The 19,095-nt window shown below is 35.5% G+C and overlaps 1 protein-coding gene across 10 annotated transcripts in view; it reads left to right on the top strand.

Annotated features, from left to right (window-relative positions):
• EML5 (EMAP like 5) overlaps window positions 1-19,095 on the top strand; it is a 120,418-nt gene that overhangs the window by 66,768 nt on the left and 34,555 nt on the right. For 9 of the 10 annotated variants that reach the window (XR_012775952.1, XR_012775953.1, XM_075503401.1 and 6 more), the window contains 7 exons: window positions 1,670-1,811; window positions 3,626-3,778; window positions 4,627-4,758; window positions 5,775-5,863; window positions 6,672-6,848; window positions 7,787-7,988; window positions 9,735-9,861. Coding sequence is in view for 8 of the 10 variants with exons in the window: in XM_075503401.1 (XP_075359516.1) it covers window positions 1,670-1,811; window positions 3,626-3,778; window positions 4,627-4,758; window positions 5,775-5,863; window positions 6,672-6,848; window positions 7,787-7,988; window positions 9,735-9,861 (1,022 nt within the window). In the remaining 2 variants the exon portion in view is untranslated. Of the gene's footprint in view, window positions 1-1,669; window positions 1,812-3,625; window positions 3,779-4,626; window positions 4,759-5,774; window positions 5,864-6,671; window positions 6,849-7,786; window positions 7,989-9,734; window positions 9,862-10,789; window positions 11,113-19,095 lie in introns of those variants that run through there. The other variant, XM_075503408.1, reaches the window with a different exon arrangement.

The raw sequence follows: 19,095 nt of genomic DNA, 5'->3' as shown, positions 1-19,095 counted from the left end.
TTTTACTGCTAGGCTAGACCATTATGACTCTTTAATGAGCAAAACAGGTCACAGAAATTCATGTACTAATTTGTTCAACAAGTTCATCCTTTCAAACAGACCAAGATCATATTTCTGTTTTAAAAAAAAAAAAAAAAAAAAAGGTGTGTGAAACAGTGGATCCTCCACCAAATTCCTTATTAACTTTTTTGAGTACTAATTACTCTTACTATTTTTAAAAGTTGACTCCTTGAGGTTTATTTTTAGATTTTCTTTGTAATTATGTAAAAAACATTTCTGTTTTCTTTGCCACACTAAACAGACTGCACTTCTTAAGCCTGACTACAAAACAGATATTTTACATTGTATCATCATATGATTTTCTTTCATACTTAAATAAAAATCTGTGGATCTCTAATTCACACTTCTGAGTGGCCAATGCAATATGTAAAGAACTAGATTTTTTTAAAGAATATATTAGAACCTAAGGTAAAGAAAAAATCTAGATCACAGAATCATAGAATAGATTGGGTTGGAAGGGACCTTTAAAGGTCATCTAGTCCAACCCCTCTGCAGTGAGCAGGGACATCTTCACCTAGATCAGGTTGCTCAGAGCCTCATCCAACCTGACCTTGAATGTTTCCAGGGATGGGGCATCTGCCACCTCTCTGGGAAACCTGTGCCAGTGTTTCACCACCCTCATTGTAAAAAATTTCTTCCTTGTATCTAGTCTAAATCTACCCTCTTTTAGCTTAAAACCATTACCCCTTGTCCTGTTGCAACAGGCCCTACTTAAAAGTTTGTTCCCATCTTCCTTACAGCCCCCCTTTAAGTACTGAAAGGCCACAATAAGGTCTTCCCAGAGCCTTCTCTTCTCCAGGCTGAACAACCCCAGCTCTCAGCCTTTCCTCATAGGAGAGGTGTTCCATCCCTCTGCTCATTTTTGTGGCCCTCCTCTGGACCTGCTCCAACAAGTCCATGTCTTTCCTGTGCTGAGGACTCCAGAGCTGGATACAGTACTCCAGGTGGGGTCTCACCAGAGCAGAGTAGAGGGGCAGAATCACCTCCCTCAACCTTCTGGCCATGCTTCTTTTGATGCAGCCCAGGATACGATTGGCTTTCTGACCTGCGAGTGCACATTGCTGGGTCATGTCTGGCTTTTTATCCACTGGTACCCTCAAGTCCTTCTCCACAGGGCTGCTCTCAACCCCTTCATCCCTGAGCCTGTATTGATACTGGATGTTGTCCCGACCCAAGTGCAGGACCTTGCACTTGGCCTTGTTGAACCTCATGAGGTTCATGTGGGCCCACTTCTCAAGCTTGTCCAGGTCCCTCTGGATGGCATCCCGTCCCTCAGGAGTGTCAACTGCACCACTCAGCTTGGTGTCATCTGCAAACTTGCTGAGGGTGCACTTGATCCCACTATCTATGTCATTGAAATAGATGCGTGTGAGGATTACTTCTCAGGGAAAAGTTTTCTCTAGTACTAATTACTATAATTTGCACTTTTACTGTAAGTAGCAGGGTGAGATTTTTTTCAGGTGTTCTATATTTCTATTCACATATTTCTTTATTGTCCTTTAAAGATATGCATGTTCTCTCTCTAGTTTTTTTTTTTAACTTCCTTAAATGTATTGTTTCATATTTCAGTTTAAAATACAAAATCATCTGATTCATTGTGTTTTTTCAGGGTCACATGGAGGGGGAAGTTTGGGGTCTAGCTACTCATCCTCATTTACCTATTTGTGCCACTGTAAGTGATGACAAAACGTTAAGAATATGGGATTTATCTCCCAGCCATTGTATGTTAGCTGTTCGCAAACTGAAGAAGGGTAAGATGCTTAGTATGAAAAAATATTTACCTGAATTCAGTTGACTTTTACTAGCATTATGAATCTTTCAAAAGCAAGACTGAATAAATTCCTTTCTTTGCTCAAATTATTTTATCAATGCTATGTTCACATGTTATGTAGCCCTTAAGCTAATGAATCTGTATGAAAGATTTCTATGTAATACTGTTCTAAGATTATTTGCAGTTGTAACGTATTTAAGTCAGTGAATTTACAATAAAAGTTGAGCCAATTACATAAATCTGCCATGTTGCTTATAGTATTGCAAGCAATTTTGAACAGTGGAGGAATCTAGAAATTTTTGAAAGAAATCTTAGAAGTAATGTTGCATTTATCTTCTTTGTGAATGTCAGAAGAATCTGGAATGTCAAGGAAAGGCAACAGTCATAAAATTCTTACTCGTTGTATACTATATAACTAAATTCTATTTTGACAGATGGAAAATCTGTTGTAAGTGACATTGTATAAGGAGACTTTTTTAGGATTACACCAGACTGGCCTTAACAAGCTTTTAATGATATATATGCTTTGCTAGACAAAGGAATAAAATAGGCTTTATCTGTTTGGCGTTCAGTAAAGCATTTTGATCCAAACCTTATAGGAAGCTTAGTTGAAGATGATTTTGATTGATAAAGTAAATGTAAGAAGAGTCATGAGCTGTCACAAGCAGGGATTAAACAAAAAAGTTTCAAGTTGGTGAAGTCTGCTCAAGTATTAAAGCTGATATTTCTTAATATTTTAAGAGTAGTTTTGGCAGAAAAATAAGGACTGCGATGACTTAATTTGCTGATTAGACACATTTTGAGATGCTTTGGCAATCTTAAAAAGCACCTGTGTACTGTACAGAAAGAACTGGATACTTCTGCACACTGTAGTAATGGAAATGAGATAATATTTGGTAATTTAAAAAGGCAAGACTCGATGACTGTAAGAAAAAGATCGGTGTAGCTGAAGAGTAACTGAGGAGCAGAAGGCTTAGGATGTTCTAGCTGATCACAGGATGACAATTACATGTGATAGTGAGGTATTTTTCCCAGGACATATTGAAGTATTCATGTACTTTATAAGAGACTAATCAGAATATTTTTGGTGTACACTTCTCATCTGTGTTCAGCTGAAAAAAGTTAAACTGAAAGTTGAGTATGGAGAAAGAGGAGCTACAGGATAATGAATGAGAAGCTTTGTGGTGGAATCAGCTAAATAAAGGATTACTGTCTACAAGTTAATCAGAGGAACAAATAGTGGGGAAAGATATTTCTGCTAATGGAAAATTCTGATATGGAAACAAGTCTATATAAGCTAACCATAAATAAATTTAGATTGGAAATTAAACTGTTTTTCAAATGAAATTTGACATGTTTATTAAAAGGATTATATGACATAGTGACCATGATAGCAAATGACTGGATTCTGTGAGTCCAGAAGGTCTTTTCCAGCTGTGTTCTCCTTACCAGAGCAAATGGTAACAAACAACTGGCACCAGATACTAAGAAGGAGAGCAAATTAAAAATATATAGACAATAGTGATTAATCTGAATTACTAATGTAGAACATATGTCAATTAATATGCAAATAAATGTAATCTAAGATGCTGGGGTTGTGTACTTGTCGGTTTGCCAATAGCTTCTGTGTGCTGTCGCAGAGGTAGAGCTTGGAAATGATCCTGGCAGCATCTAAAAAATTTCATTAGACTATGTACTATAAGAATAGCTTTCCTTTACTACTGGAAAAATAAATCTAAAAGAGGAATTTTGCACTGTAAATGTACCTGAATGCCATTTCTATATTCCTTATAGGAGGTAGATGTTGCTGCTTTTCTCCTGATGGAAAAGCATTAGCTGTTGGTCTCAACGATGGAAGTTTTTTGATAGTTAACGCAGATACCCTGGAGGATCTAGTCTCTTTCCAGCACAGGAAAGATGTTATTTCAGAGATCAGATTTTCTCCTGGTAAGTGATTTAAAATGAAGATTTTTATATCAAGGTTGTTCAAGCAAGCTTTATAACCTTTAAAACATAAAAGACGTAGAGATTTGTAGTACTCTTTTACATGTAACAAATAAGTCAGCAAGACTAATATTAACATTTTGAAAAATATTAGGTGTGAAGTCCTATGTTGCTCATTTAAGGATGAGATTGTTGGAATAGGTTTGCTCATAGTAACCTCCTGAATGCAACAGTCAATTTGAAGTCATGAACATCCAGCAGCCTCTCTAGGTCCCTAGGGTTCCACTTTATGAGCTGCATAAGTTTGGCTCTTCACTGAGGTTACTGTTAGCTAATGAGAATACTTGAAACTGATGTGTCAGAAAGTTCTAGTGTTATCTTTTTTCTTCTTTTGCCCCTACAGTGCTTAGCACTCCCAGTGAGGCTAGTTTTTTTCAAGCAGTACAGCTCTTATTTAGGAACTCAAATGTATGGCCTAAACTAATAAGACTACTTCAGTGAAAATACTCTTCTGTAGGAGAAATTTGATGCAAATTACTGATTCCAGTTCTCATGCAACATTACTTTCTGGTTGCCTAAGCCTTACCACTTTCTGAGTGCAATAAATGTTTAAAATTTCATCAAATGGTTTTTATTGTTTGAAGATGTAATGATGTAATGGTTGTATATTTCATACTGATTTTGATTATGTGGTATGAACATTAGTCTGTCGGGTACTATGTATAAATTAGCAAGCTTATTTCAAAGAAGTCTGAGTTGCACATAGCTAAATTCCAGAATGTACTTGTGTTTAATATACAGAGCACTACAGTTTTTGAAAATGTCTTGTGTTTCTGCTGATGTGTTTTTAGGGGCTGGGAAGTACTTAGCTGTGGCATCCTGTGACAACTTTGTAGATATTTACAATGTAATGAGCAGTAAACGAGTAGGAATTTGCAAGGGAGCCTCCAGCTACATCACACACATGGACTGGGACGTAAGAGGTAGGTAGCATTCATTCTAAAAATCTACTGCGATTGATTACATTATAGACTAAATACAGTACATCTACAGTATGAATTTATGGTATCACTTACAGATTTGTTTCTTTAGTTTCTGAATATGCTCACAGCATCTGAATAAATATAAAAACATGATTTTTACTACTATTTATGTATTTAGAAGTTGTGCAATTTGGAGTAAAATAAATTGTTTCTATAGATTGGTTTGGTTATTGTTTGACTTCTACTTCTTGAATAATGTACTGCATAATGCAGTTGCATCTGTAGCTCAGGAATATGTATCCTTGTTGTCAAAAGTAGCAGAAAGACTGGATTTCCTGTCTTCCTGGGTCTTAATACGTGATTAATTTAAATATTAACTTTAGTCCTGTTTCATACAAAAACAAGGCAGTGCAATTGTGCAATCTGTTAGTTCCTGCTCTTCTTCCTCTACATAATCACTTTTGAAATAGTCCAATTTAATTTGAAGAAGGGTTATAAGTTATCTTCCTCTGAGAATTTTGAAAACAGGAAGAGGACAGAAACATTAATGAGAATTTCCCTCAGAAAAGAAGTAGTATAAAGGCAAGCAGAAGTCAGCTGCTTGGAAGCAGCCATTGGCCAGGCAGCATATGTACTTCTCAGTCCCAAGAGCGCATGCATACTGGTCAGCCAGTTGTCACAAACAAGCTCTGAATTAGACCCAGTACATTTTGTCTACTATCTGATGGGACAACCATAAACAGGAGTGATGCATTATTACAGTTTTCAAAGAGAGGAGGGAAGACTGTGAATCTAAGGGGTCAAAGGACTCAGATCTTCAGAAGCCCATACTTCCAGATCCACTGTTTATGTATGCAACTTTTTCCAATGGAAACAAATAATTTGTGTAATGCTGTTAGCAACAAAAATTTCGAAGTAACTCTTTTTTTTTTTTTTTTTTTTTTTTTTTTTTTTTTTTTTTGTAAAATGGAATCTTCTGTTTAATGTTAATATACAATATGTAATATGTTTTATAGGGAAGCTCTTGCAAGTCAACACTGGTGCTAAAGAGCAGTTGTTTTTTGAAGCTCCTCGTGGGAAAAAACAGACAATTCCTAGTTTGGAGGTGAGGAAATAGACTGCCTTCTTAACTTGTTTGCAAATTAGAGTTATGATACAACCACCTATACCACATAAGAGGGAGTGATGTGTAAACTATAATTTTAACTGGTCTGTTGAAAAAGCTTCTGTTTAGGCATTTGCTGTCCTTCATCCTTTTTTGCAGCCTGTTCAATTAGATAATGTAACCAGAATGATAAAATACATAGGGGATATCACATCTGTCTCTTCTGTTAAGAAATGGACATTTGGCTGACTTACTCATGAAAATCTCACCGGACTTCTGTATGGCTCTTTTGGTACCTAAACACCTTTGAAAACCTATTGCAGATTACTTAGCCCTAACCTTGCTGTGGAAGACATCAAGTCTCTCTTTACATAACAATGCAATATAGTATTCATAATATACATAGGCAAGTGTAGTATATTGTAGCTATAATATTGATTTGTTTTCTCAGACACAGAGCAGTGTCATAGGGCAGAGAGTGAAAATGGATAATTTTCAAATTGTATTTGCTATGAGATTGAAATGCAGTGTTGAAAAAAGTAATTTGTTTTCTCTAGCCTGGAAGGGCAGGTAAGGTCAAATTTTTTTAAATGCTTCTAGATGTTTTGGAACTGGAAGTTAATAGAGGTAAAATTAAGGGTCTCGAATGAAATCCTGAATAGTCAGAAAATAAATGGTTAACATGTTAAAAATATTATCTTTTAGATGTGATGTATCTTTCAGTGCAAGGACTTTTTCTTGAAATCAGGTATGGAAGAAGACTGCCTGGGAAGAAGCATGCTCTGTCTCAAACAAGTTGTTTTTGTAGGTAGAAAAGATTGGCTGGGCATCATGGACAAGTGTTTTGGGCTCTTGCTGTGAAGGAATCTGGCCAATAATTGGTGAAGTCACAGATGTAACTGCTTCATGCCTCACTAGTGATAGTAAAGTATTAGCCACAGGAGATGATTTTGGATTTGTGAAACTGTTTCGATACCCTGCTAAAGTAAGTAATTTTCAACTGTTCATGGAGAAGATTGATTAATAAAACTGCCTTTTCAAAACTGTAAAAATTCATCACTCAGAACAAAATAGCGCTTTTATACTTTTGTCCTTATGAACAAATAAAGTATTCAATATTACACTGCAATTCGCAGTGCATTAAACTTTCAGTCAGTAAGAATGACCATTCCAGGTCAGACTAAAGAGCCATCTCCTGTAGTGTCCTGTCACTGACAGTGGCAAATGCATAGGAAAAACGGTAAGAACGGGAATGGGACAGGCACTGTCTAATAATATCTTAGGCATTAATATCCTCAGTGTGGTTTTTATCACTGACCTTTTTAGCACCTTAAGCTCTTGTTTTAGAAGACATGGACATTGCTTCCTCACGTTCATTTCACTCATGATTTTATAGACCTTCATTCTGTCCAACCTCAGTCATTTTTCTCTAAGATGAAGAGCTTTAATATTATTTAATCACACATCATAGAAAAGCCATTCCAGAAGCAATTATATATTTACTGCTCTTCTAGAACCTTTCTAGTTTTCCTGTATATTTATCAGTAAATATGTCTTCAATTTTGAATATTTTTGCCGTGCTAGGGATAGTAACAGTGCACAAGTATTGACTCAAAATATTCTGTGTACATTTTATTCTTAATCTGTTAGATTATTTTCTCTTTTAGGAAAAATAATCCAGTGTTTATTGCTGGAATCTGTTTATAAACAAATTCTTGCATGCTTGCTATGGAAATACGGTTAACATTTCATGAAGTTGCTATAGGAGAGGAACTTGGCAAATCATGTGATACATACAAATACAAAACAGCTGAAGCATAAACTGTAAAGAAGTTAAGAACCTGTTGTGCACTGGCAACTCATTTCAGTTTTATCTAGCAGCCTGGTTAAATTTGATCTGTGCCTTTTCTTCTCCCTTCTTAGGGAAAGTTTGGAAAATTTAAGAGATATGTTGCTCACAGTACCCATGTAACAAATGTCCGTTGGACCTATGACGACAGTTTGTTGGTCACTGTTGGAGGAGCAGACACTTCTTTAATGCTGTGGACTTACGAGATGGAAGGACATCGAGATAGCAGGCAGTGTGACAGTGAAGAGTCTGATCTAGATTCTGAAGAAGATGGAGGTCAGTAATAATTTATAAAACTAGCTGGATTATGCTATCTCAAGAATACTCTATTAATGGAAAACTGCTAATTTAGAAATAATCAAGTTTTATTATATGTATTTATATGATTGTTTTAATCTTAAATATTGAAGACACTTCAAAAACTTTAAGTAAAATTTCTTTTGGGGGAAAGGACTGATAAACTGTTGTGAAGAAAATTATAATGAAGTATTTGACTTACTGCTTTGTGTCAGAGTATATAAAAAGACTCTTGACATCTTTTAAATGAAAAAATATTAAGTGCCAATTATAAGTAACTTCAAAAATCTATATAGAAAAACACATTCATCACAGTTTAGATTTGGGCACTAATTCTAAAAGAATGATGTTGAAATCTGTATAACATGAGATCATAGTTATCTTGATGTTATAGCATTTGTTTCCATAACATGAAAGCATAGTAGACTGAGATAGACTGATGTTCATATCTGGAACAATCTATTGCAAGATCATAATATCAATAGTTATAAAGTGTTAATTACATTTTGTAGAATTAACTTCTGTTGGGTTTGCCATACTTAATGTTTTTCTTTTCATGTTAAAATTCCAAGGGTTCATGAGCCTCCAAACTTGTTCTCTCTGCTCCCAAGTGCAATTTTTCCTCCTTGTCAATTCCTCAGTCTTCAAGCATTTTTAAACTATCACTGCTACTCTTTAAATAGTTCTGTGTAATAAATTAACTTCAGTTTTCACTGAAATCTGCTAAATGAACAAAGAGACACTTTAAATATTAGAGGCATATTAAACATTCATTGGAGAAGAATTTTTATGCACTGTCTTTCTGCTTAAAAATATGGAAGACTATATCCGCAAAGTAATTTAGTTGCTTGCAGGGGGACTTGGCCAACTTTACCTTTCTGAATCAAAAATTGCAATCTTCAGAGTTTTTGTTGAGCTTCTGCCTGTGACCTGTTAGCACATCTTTGCCCAATAACCTTCCCTAGGCTCTGGTGCTTTACACAGAATCCTCTTAAGCTGTGTGTTCAAAAATACTCTAAAAGAAAGAGAGGTCTGCTAAGCTTTAGAAGAAAAGACATTGACATCTTTTTCCACAAAGGTTTCTCTTCATCAGGTCCTGTTAATTTCAGGTAGAGTTAAGAACTATTCATAAAGTTGGCATTAGTAGTCTCCATCTTTGAAAAAAATGGAGGGTAACAACCCTGTCACTGCTTAGCCTTTTTGCCATGTTTACTATAGTACTATATTTTACTATAGTATGTTTACTATAGTAAACATCATCTTGATGTGCCTGACTGTCCCTAAGCAGTCACCTGCTTAGGAACCCTGTGCAGACCTATAGATTCCATTCTAATGGATGGATCCTGAAACTGAGAACAACCTGGAGCTAAATCTTCCACTAAATCTTCCAGAACTTTAACAGCAGGTGCCATGCAGTGAGGTCCTTTGTTAGTGAGCCTGAGTTAAGGCCAACCAAGCAGAAATAGGGTAGCTTTGAATGTCCCTTGAATTTTTGTTAATCATTTTTTCCACAAAGGTACTGTAGAGAATTTTTTTCTTAGAATGTCTTTTATTAACAATGTTCATTATTCCCAGCTACTTTCTTTCTGTTGTGTATTTATGTTACTAATAATAAATGGTATAATTGTTCTTGTAGTCCAGTACATTGTTGAAAGCTGCACAAATTATGATTTTTTTTTCTGGTATCTTATTTTGTTTTGATACTGTTCACTCTGATTTTGTTAGGTTATGACAGCGATGTGACAAGGGAAAATGAAATTAATTACACCATCAAAGCCTTATCAACAAACATTAGACCAATGTTTGGAATTAAGCCTCATCTGCAACAAAAGGAGCCAACCTTAGATGAAAGGTAATTGCTAAATTACAATTCTAGCCAAGAAAGCAATCTGAAAAGATGATTAATAGTAAAACATAATTATATTGGAATATATGTGTCTTAAAAGGGTATGTGTAAAAAGAGTGGAAATATTTGTTTGGAGAAAAAAAAAAAGTGAGAAAAGTCTTGCCTGAGGACTAGGCTGTATCTCTTTTTCAGAGAGCACAAAAGACTACAAATGATGTATGTATTTTATTATGTTTGGGGAGTTTCTTGAGATAACTGAGTTATTTGCTGGTGTTTGATAATATGTTCTTTTCGAAACTTGAATACTGAGTGGTATCTAGTGATGGCATTATAGGCATGAAGCTGTACAATTGTTTTATTGAAAGACAGCTCTCAATTTTTTGTTTTTGCCAACAAACTAATCTAATTCAGCTGTAATTTCTCCTTGCATTTTTTTCTGTCTCCAGATAACTTTTACCTTTCTTTGAAAAATTCTGTCCAGTGGTTCTGCAGTTTCTATTAATGAGTCTTGGAAAATGAAGTTGATTGCTTTCCAGTGTTAGTTGTATTGCTTGGTTCACTATCGTATGCTTTAGAAGAGAAGGGGGTGGGGAGCAGAGTAAAAAAAGACCGGCAGGTAAAGTAGATGTGAAATAAGAAAAAGAATTTATAACCACTAGAACATAACCTGTTGTAGAATCTGTAAGTGAGCACAGGACCCTGAAAGTTGTTTGTTGTCAGCAAAATCGATGTGGACAGTGTGAGTGAGCAAAAAGAAAAGAGGGATTCCTAACATGATACAGTGGTGATTGAGGAACGCTAGTGTTGAAGAGAGGGAAGTGAGGAAAACGCAACACGGTACAATTAGGAGTAAGGATATAGAGAAATGGCAGATTGGAAACTTCCTGCAGGAATGTGAGGAGTTCTGTTATGGTGCACATTCCTCTTTCCACAGTGAAGCTGACAGATCTGTGATGCCCTTGTTGAGAAATGCAACCTGCCGTTTGTGGGAGTTTTGGTGTCATCTTCTGTTTTCAAGTTGTGTTGCTGAAGGAGGGAATGGATGCCTGTATATAAAGCTGTGGCTCCCTGTCTTGCATTTAAAATGAAAAATGGTCTTTTAGTTTATTAATTAGATGCATTTGATGTGGAAATCAAAAAGAAATAACGTGTATGGCATCAACATTTTGGATTTATATTTACTCTTGTTAATGAAAGCTGTGATAAAAGATTTTTTTTTTTTTTAATGAAATTGTAAACTGCTTGTATTTCTTTCAATAATTGTTTCTGGAAGCTGAATGAGTTGTGTTTTCCAGTTTCAAATAAAATATTAAATAAAATGAATTCTGTAGTAAGGTAACTAGGTTCTGATTCAAAATGCATGAAAGTTCCTGAAAGGATTCCATTGTCTGCATTGTTTAAAAGTTTGGGGCCCTAAAACTTCAAAGAAAAGTTTTTGTGAAGAATAAAAACAGAATATAGTTACTGCATGCATTTTAACTTCTGTTCTGCTGAAGTTAATGTTGTGTAAGAATGGTAAATATTTTAGTAAGTCTACTTTCATAGATATTAATTTTTATTTTATTTTTATTTCCCTTTCCTTTTGCTTCCTATGAAGGCAGGGGGTAGTGAGGTAAGTTCTTTTACACAAAGTCTAGGATCAAACACATTTTAATAACTGAAGCTGCTTGGGAAAGTAGTTATACTTTGCAATAGAAGTGAAGGCTTTAACTCTTTACTATTAAATAGTAGCTTGTTAAGGGGTAGAAAAGGGATAAGGGACAAAGAATAAGCCCAGTTCTCAGTCTGAATAGACATGAGTGGGTGCTAAATAGAGTATTTGGGAGGAGGTGATCAAATCTCATCCTCTTTTCCTCAGTGCTTTGGGGTGGCTAAGGAACAGCTTGACTTAAGTAACCATAGTCAGAGAGGTAGCCTAACTGCTTGTGGACTTCTGCAAGACTATATCACAGTGTTGGTGCAGAGGTCCAACATGGAATAAAAAGTGCGAGGAGCACGTTGCAGAGATGCCTGAAGTGGCTATACGAGCAGTATCACTATGTCTGCACCACTGTGTTGGAGCTAATAAAGCTTCAGGGACAAGAGGAGCTTTATTGACTTGGCTGCAGCATTTTACCAATGCACCTATGCTACTTAAGGATCTGAGCTGCTAGGTCCACATAGGATTAGTATGATATGCAGGGTCACTAGCTTAGATGCCTGCATTAGGTAATGAGTTTTTGCACATACTCCATTTAGAATATATGCATACTCAAAAACATGCTCTTACATTTGTAGCACAACAAATCCTTAGGCTGTAGGCCACCCTTCAGACTTGTAGACTGAGCTGCCAGGACACTTGGACCTACACTGGTTAAGAAAGGAGAACCCCTCTCATACCTACCTGGACCCTGTTTCCACAATGAAACCACGTCCCTGTGGTAACAGATGATAGAATTGCATTAATCTTTGTGTATCCTTCTGCACACAACTTGACATAATCAAGAAAGCCACTGTCTTCATCTAAATTTTAGATCGTACCACTAACAACCTTTATCAAATTAATTCTGTTTTTAGGCTTTTAAAAAATGTGTATCTGTAAAGTCAGTGTTTCTGTATAAGTTATACAGAGCATGTATAACTTCTACAGACTTTTCTTCTGTGTTTGTTCTTTTACAGGGTACTTGGGTGTACTGCTCAGAGTGTGGGTAGTACATCTGTGGCATTCCATGTTATGTGTGGGCTTGTTATATTGACTGCCAAACATTAGAAGAGATAGGTTTCTTGTAGTAACACTTTACTGGAATCCATGTATTCTCAGGATCACAGGTGCACACCAGTGCAGAATGCGCCTCTGAGAATGTCTTTCAAGTAATTTTGGCTTTGTGCGTAAAGGATATTCCTTATCAGAAAGTATCCGAACCTCTTTTACTATTGAGTGTAGGAAGAGTTTAATTCTCTGTGGGAGAAGATGGAAATAAATACTACCAGATAATTGAACTCTAAGGTTATGTATGACGACTTTAAAGACCATACCAAAAATGTAGTTACTACTTACCTGTACCTGACAGCTGAAGTGGAATTCATAAACACTAGCTGAGTACTGAAGTTGCCTCTATATAGAAGGAATATGATTTTTAGTATCCAGAGTATTAAATGAGATAAACAATAGGAGAAAACTAAAGGAAGAAGCATACCTGAAATCTCATCTGTTTCCTACTTCTCACAAAAGCACATCTGCAAGGCCAGGAGTTGTAGTCTGAGACAGGGGCCTGGATATAGAGTCAGAAATTACTCAACTGGGTACCAAAAATTGATTCACTAGAATTATTTTGATTCTAATATTATTAGAAAGGTTAAGTTGATCTCACCTTTTATGTTATAAGTAGTAGGATGATGTAGGAAATCAGAGTTTTAGGCCATTTAGTCTATCAAAAATTCAAATACACATCACCAGGTGGGTCTAAAGAGTGTCGCTCCTTTTTGCTAAAGCTCTGCAGAAAGGAATGAAAGAATCCCTAGGGTCAGAAAGGGAGAATAAGTAAAAGAGGCTGCAAAACACTGTAGTCTGGTGGGTAGGTAACTTCTCTGTGAAGTATGGAACATGGGATTCTGCTTTTGGTGTAGCATAATCATTTTCTTCCAGTGACCCTTAATTGAAAATGTAAATGCAATTCCCAGAACATGAATCTGAACAAAGGATTATTTTTGCTCTCCAACAGAGGTAGTGCCCTGTTCTCAGTTTTCTGGTTTTGCTCATAAACTACTTTTTTTCTTTGCAGTAGCAGAAGTTAAAAAAGAAATTTGTTTTCCCCTTCACAACAGCACAGTTTTACTAGGAGTATTGGATATTTCTGTGTCTTAATCATTTTTATGGCTAACGCATTAACTTGAGATGTGAGTTGCATCAACTCATACTTCTAGGCAGCACTACCTTTATTTTTTCCTTCAGGACAAACATGATTTTCCCCACTTTTTCTGAGACTTTTTTTTTTTTTTGGTAACAATCTTACCTAAAAAATTCAGTATTTGAAAGAAAATAAATAAAGTAAATATTTTTGAAGCCTTAAATGTTTAGGTCTATTTTATCTACTGCTTGAAACAGTTGAAGAAGAAAACAATACATGTTGTAAAGAAGGATTTAGAGATGAATGGAAGAAAGTTTGCTGCACACCAAGCTCTAACTTTCACGCATAACCAGTTTTGATGAATGGAAGAAAGTTTGCTGCACACCAAGCTCTAACTTTCACGCATTGCAGTTTTGCATAGTTCCCGTAATTAAAAAGCAACTGGATTAGTGGCCTCTAGTACTAGAGAGAACACATGACCAGAAAATGCAAGCTATAAAAGAATACAGCTGGCAGTAAGTCATTCTAATATGGCCCACGGATGCTGAGAATGAAGGGAGATGGTAGCATGGCAGTGGTAGTGTTCAGTCTTTGTTTTGGGACAGTAAGGAGAAATTTAAATGGAAGACCTACAAGATTATATTAGCTTCAGAGCTGTTTCAGCTTGCTTTTGGTTGTGTATTTGAAAACCATTATTTTTATTTGCTCTTGTAGGTTCCTGTACAAGTATTTTCATTTTATTGGAAGTTTTGAAATTTAAAAAGGTTGCTTTAGAGACTTTCTTTCCAAGTCTTAAATCAGCATTACTTCATTACGTGACATAATGATTTGAAAAAATCAGCAGACAGTTGGCTAGAGTTAATAAGTCTGAATGTTACTTTTAGCTTTCTTTTAGAAGTTAGTGGGACAGGTATTTTTTGAAAATAAGAGATACTAGTGCTAAAGTGTAAAAGTTGATATGCTGAATAGAAATATGTTGAAGCCTTAAATTTCAGGCACTTTTTAAAAAAAACTTTCAGATGCTAGAACTCAAGATTTCATTCAGATTCAGTTGGTTTACGGTCTGCTTGCAGTGTAGTTTAAGGCCACCTCTACTAATGATATGCCATTCTGTAGTAGTAAAATTACCATACTAGATCATTGACATTGGAATACATATTTAACTTCTATTGAAAACACAAAATGGCATTGGCTGTGAGGCAGCACTTATGTCTAGAATTTGAATTATTTATAATTTCTGAATAATAATACTAAAAGATAATATTTTTATGTGAAAAGATGTCTACTGTGTCTTTAATGTGGTTGTGTAATATCTTTATGGATATTCAGCAGCACAAAATAAATTGGAGAACTGTTTCTGTCCTTTACTGAAAGTTCTCTCCTAGTATATTTTTGTGCTCAGCAGAAAAATCCATCATGGATGGTTAATTTTGAAAACACTTCTGGCTCAGCTACTCCCTGAACTGCAAATCACTGGAGGTTGGGAGAAGAATCTGGAGATTATCACTCCATTCTTATTCTGTTTTTATACTCCCTGAAGTGTTCAGTATTTGTCACTGTCAAAGGGAGGATGCTGTGATTAATGTACCTTAGATAAGAACGGCTGTACCAAGAGATCTCAAAACTAAACAACCAGGAATTCTGGTTTAATTTGTCACCATCAATTTACCATACTAAAGATTTGGAAGCAACTAAAACCGCTGAAAAAGTTTGTCTCTCATAGTTGTCACTATCCTGTTTTCTTAATACATATCATTACTCGGTTCATGTGCTGAGATCTCTTGTATGGAAAGATCCCAGTGTTTTATATATTTTGAAAATTCTTTAGGTGCTCTGCATCCACTCCCAGATGCAATTCAGAAACAGGCATTGTGGCAAAATTGCTTCTGAATATTTTTTTTTAATTTTTTTTTTTTTGGTCTTGAGGATTTTTTGTGTGTGTAGAAGGACATGTGCAAAAATACATAGCCTATTTTAGATCCGTGTGTAGTCATAATGGGAAGGGAACTAACAAACTATTTACAAACTAGTCCTTTACTGATCCAGAAGTGAAGATTTTCTTTTTTTTACCTGATACGGACTTGGAAGTAAATAGTTTACTTCCAAGGGGATGAGAGAGGGAGGAAGCTACTGAAATGAGGTTTCCTGTATCTGAACCTCACAATTATCACCTTGTAATTGCCACTGGAATTCAGAGAATTTATACGAACATCTTCCATGTGTTTTGGATAAATGGATGGAATGCAATTAGATTTTTCTGCTTGCCAGTGTAGTGACTTGTGATATGAATGTAAATAGCACAAATTCCAAAGTTCTTTTTGTAGAAAATCAGCTTTATCCTCTCCTTTCTCTCTGTCAACTTGTGTGATTTGGGAGAGGGGAGAAGCCAGGAATCAAAGTGAAAAATTATAGCAAGGGACCTTCTATTAGCAGCTTCTTCCCTCTCTCTGTTCACCCTGTTTGCATAATACATTAGATTACAGGAAAGTTTCAATTCAGTTTTTTCTTTTGACAGTTTTGGAAAGAAAGCAGGGGTTTTTGAAGCTAACCTTTCTGTGAATCAGTTTCTGCACATTGGAATGTAGATTAGTGCAGAGCATTAACCTTGAGATTGAAAACGCTGAAATTTCTGGATATTTCATTCTTCACAAGCAAGAATTTCATTATCATTAGTTACTTGTATTACTGTGTCTCTGAGCACTAGTGATAGACTAGAACATTATGGAAAGAAATGGTCTCCCTTTACCAGTTTGAGGTAATTATTTTTTCCTCCCAAAGCTGAGCTTTGTCATGTCCTTTGAGGAAATCAAAAAGCCAATTACCAAACTATCAAGGTTTACCAATTCATCTCCAGTTTTGAATGCAAGGAAAAAAACCTATTCATTTTGCAACTAAAATAATCAGATATGACCAGAAAAGAAATGTCTAGAGGAATGATTGCATGGCCCAGTGATGAGGGTTGCAAGATTTGTATTTGGGTTATGATCTGTGTAGACTGACTTTATTAATAGAACCTAAGAAGTTATGTGAACAATATGCATTTATCGAAGACCTCAAGAAAAGGATAACTGAAACACAGGCATATTGCTAGATAGGTTGAATACAGCTCTAAATAAGTATTTCAGTATGAAATAGATGTATTTCAGTATTTCAGTGATGAAGACAGCACAAAAGCCTTTTATGAAATCTGACTTGTAGTAATTAGGCATCCTATCATATCTCCATATATGTAAATATTTACCAGCTAATAATTAGATGTGTCACATATGGTCCATGTGGAAAATCTTGTTCCATACTTAAATCATGAGATTGAAAACGTAGAATTGGAGAGTAAAGAATTGAAACTGCCAAATGAAAGCTAAAAATTTTTCTCTGACTATGTGACTGTTTGGTTCAGTGTACTCAGGAAAATTGTAAGAAAACTGTGCTCCATTCTTGGAGAAACTCTTATTTCCCCTGCATAGTGCTTATTCTGAAAAATATCTGAAGGTATGTGAATTCTGTAGTCCTTGAAGAATTGCATGTTATTGACTGTAAAATCTGGTCAAGATGCATTTGAATTTTATTGGGAGAAAAGATTTAGCTGTTTCCTGTATGAAGAAATAGTGCATCGGTCTTGCATTGCAGAATAAAGTTGGAACTAATTAGAAGAGATTCAGTAAAACATGTTATTTTCACTGGGGGGGGTGGGAAATCTATTTGTAGGTTGGTAACACTGTTTTCTTAATTTTCTGGAATGTTTTCCCTAACAGATGAGAGAAAACTCACCTTTTTTTGTTTCACCTGTAAGTGAAAAGGACTGATAACTAGTGTCTTTGCTGCAGTGGAATTGCTTGGTAGTTCTTAAAAGAAAAGCAAATCAAAACAAAGAAAGCATATCTGCTAATCAGACTGATGCAAACTGCCCACGCATAGTACAAATATTAGGAAATAATCTGTACATGCCCATATATTCTGATGGTTAATAATGATTTTTTGCTAGTCGAAGTATAGGAGTATGCATCATATGTGACTGAAAAAAACCCCATCCAGTGCAACGAATTTGTGAAACAGATGCCCAGATATCTTCAGTCAACATAAACTGAATTAAATAACCATGAAAAAAACCAGTATATATCAGCAGTGCTCAGTACCCCACACATTTTGACTAGCTGAGATAATTGTATTTTAGTGTAACTGAATGTATTTTTATGAGTGAACTTGAACATCTGTCTTGAATAGCGAGTTGACTGTTCATCAGCTCATTTCGGGAAGTTAAACCTGCAAAACCTTTCTTTGGTAATTCAGGTGTTGTGTTTGCCCAACTCTTTAAACACTTGATATGCTTCAGAGGTTTTTGGGTCTGCGTCTGCTTTCTTTCTCTGTTTGCAGTAGGAGTCATTCTTAAGACTTATATTCTTATGTCAGCGTTTTTCCTAATTCCTGTTTAAGTGAATGGGAGTTTTCTGTACAAATAATAGATTTACATAAACTATGAAGTTGTGAATAATCCCCTTGTTGTAAAAAGAGGTAAACAAACCAGAAAGTCAATAATAATTCTTTCTATGAATAATTCACTGACAACTAGCTTTCAGCAAAACTTGTATAAGTAATGCTTTTCTCTTTCCCACCTGCTGCTGAAAAGAGGTTCCAGGTAATGCTTTTATTTTGCTATCTAGTCCATATTTTACTGTCATCTCCCATTATCCTTAAAAAGCCATCTGTCATGTTGGGTGCTATAACATGCACCTATCACTCTTCAGAATATTGCTGTATTACAAATTTTAAATTTATGTATATTCATTGTAGTTCTGTTCCATAGAATATGCTAGATATTTATTTACCTACCAATATAAAATTAACTACAAGGACCATTAAATGTGCCTATGTTTTACAAATAATATTTTTCAATAATATTTATTAAAATATAGAGATTAGCATTCTCTCCAGTCCCTAGTGGACAGCTATCCACCTTAAAGGTGGATTGTTTTACACTTAATGGGACAGTCTCACCTGAGATGTCAAGGTGTACATGTTGCTAAATTATTTAAGTAGTAGGTTACCTATATCCATATTAGTGCATACAAAATGGCACTTACTACTCATAGGACATATGAAAATAATTATGACTAATCCTTGTCAAAAAGCAATAGTTTAAAAAATACCAGGTTTCATTATCTTTTAATGGAAATCAGACCTCTGAAGTTTCACAAGTGACTTTGAGTGAATGGAAGGAACTCCTTCTTACTTTTAAAATTAATTCTCTACTTCATGCTTTCCAACACCTTTTGAGGAGGGCAGTGAAAGTTGCTTCATGCTGAAGGCTAGTGCAAAATCAACTGCTAAGTTCTCTAAGTCCCCCAAAGTACGAGGTGCAGCTGTGGTGACCCTCACAGGAAGGGAGTTTTTCTTCTGTACCAACAGCTATAACTTG

The sequence above is a fragment of the Mycteria americana genome, chromosome 5, assembly GCF_035582795.1.
Source record: "Mycteria americana isolate JAX WOST 10 ecotype Jacksonville Zoo and Gardens chromosome 5, USCA_MyAme_1.0, whole genome shotgun sequence".
Lineage (NCBI taxonomy): Eukaryota > Metazoa > Chordata > Aves > Ciconiiformes > Ciconiidae > Mycteria > Mycteria americana.
The sequence above is the reverse complement of the archived record's forward strand: the minus strand, read 5'-3'. Positions and strand labels throughout refer to the sequence as shown.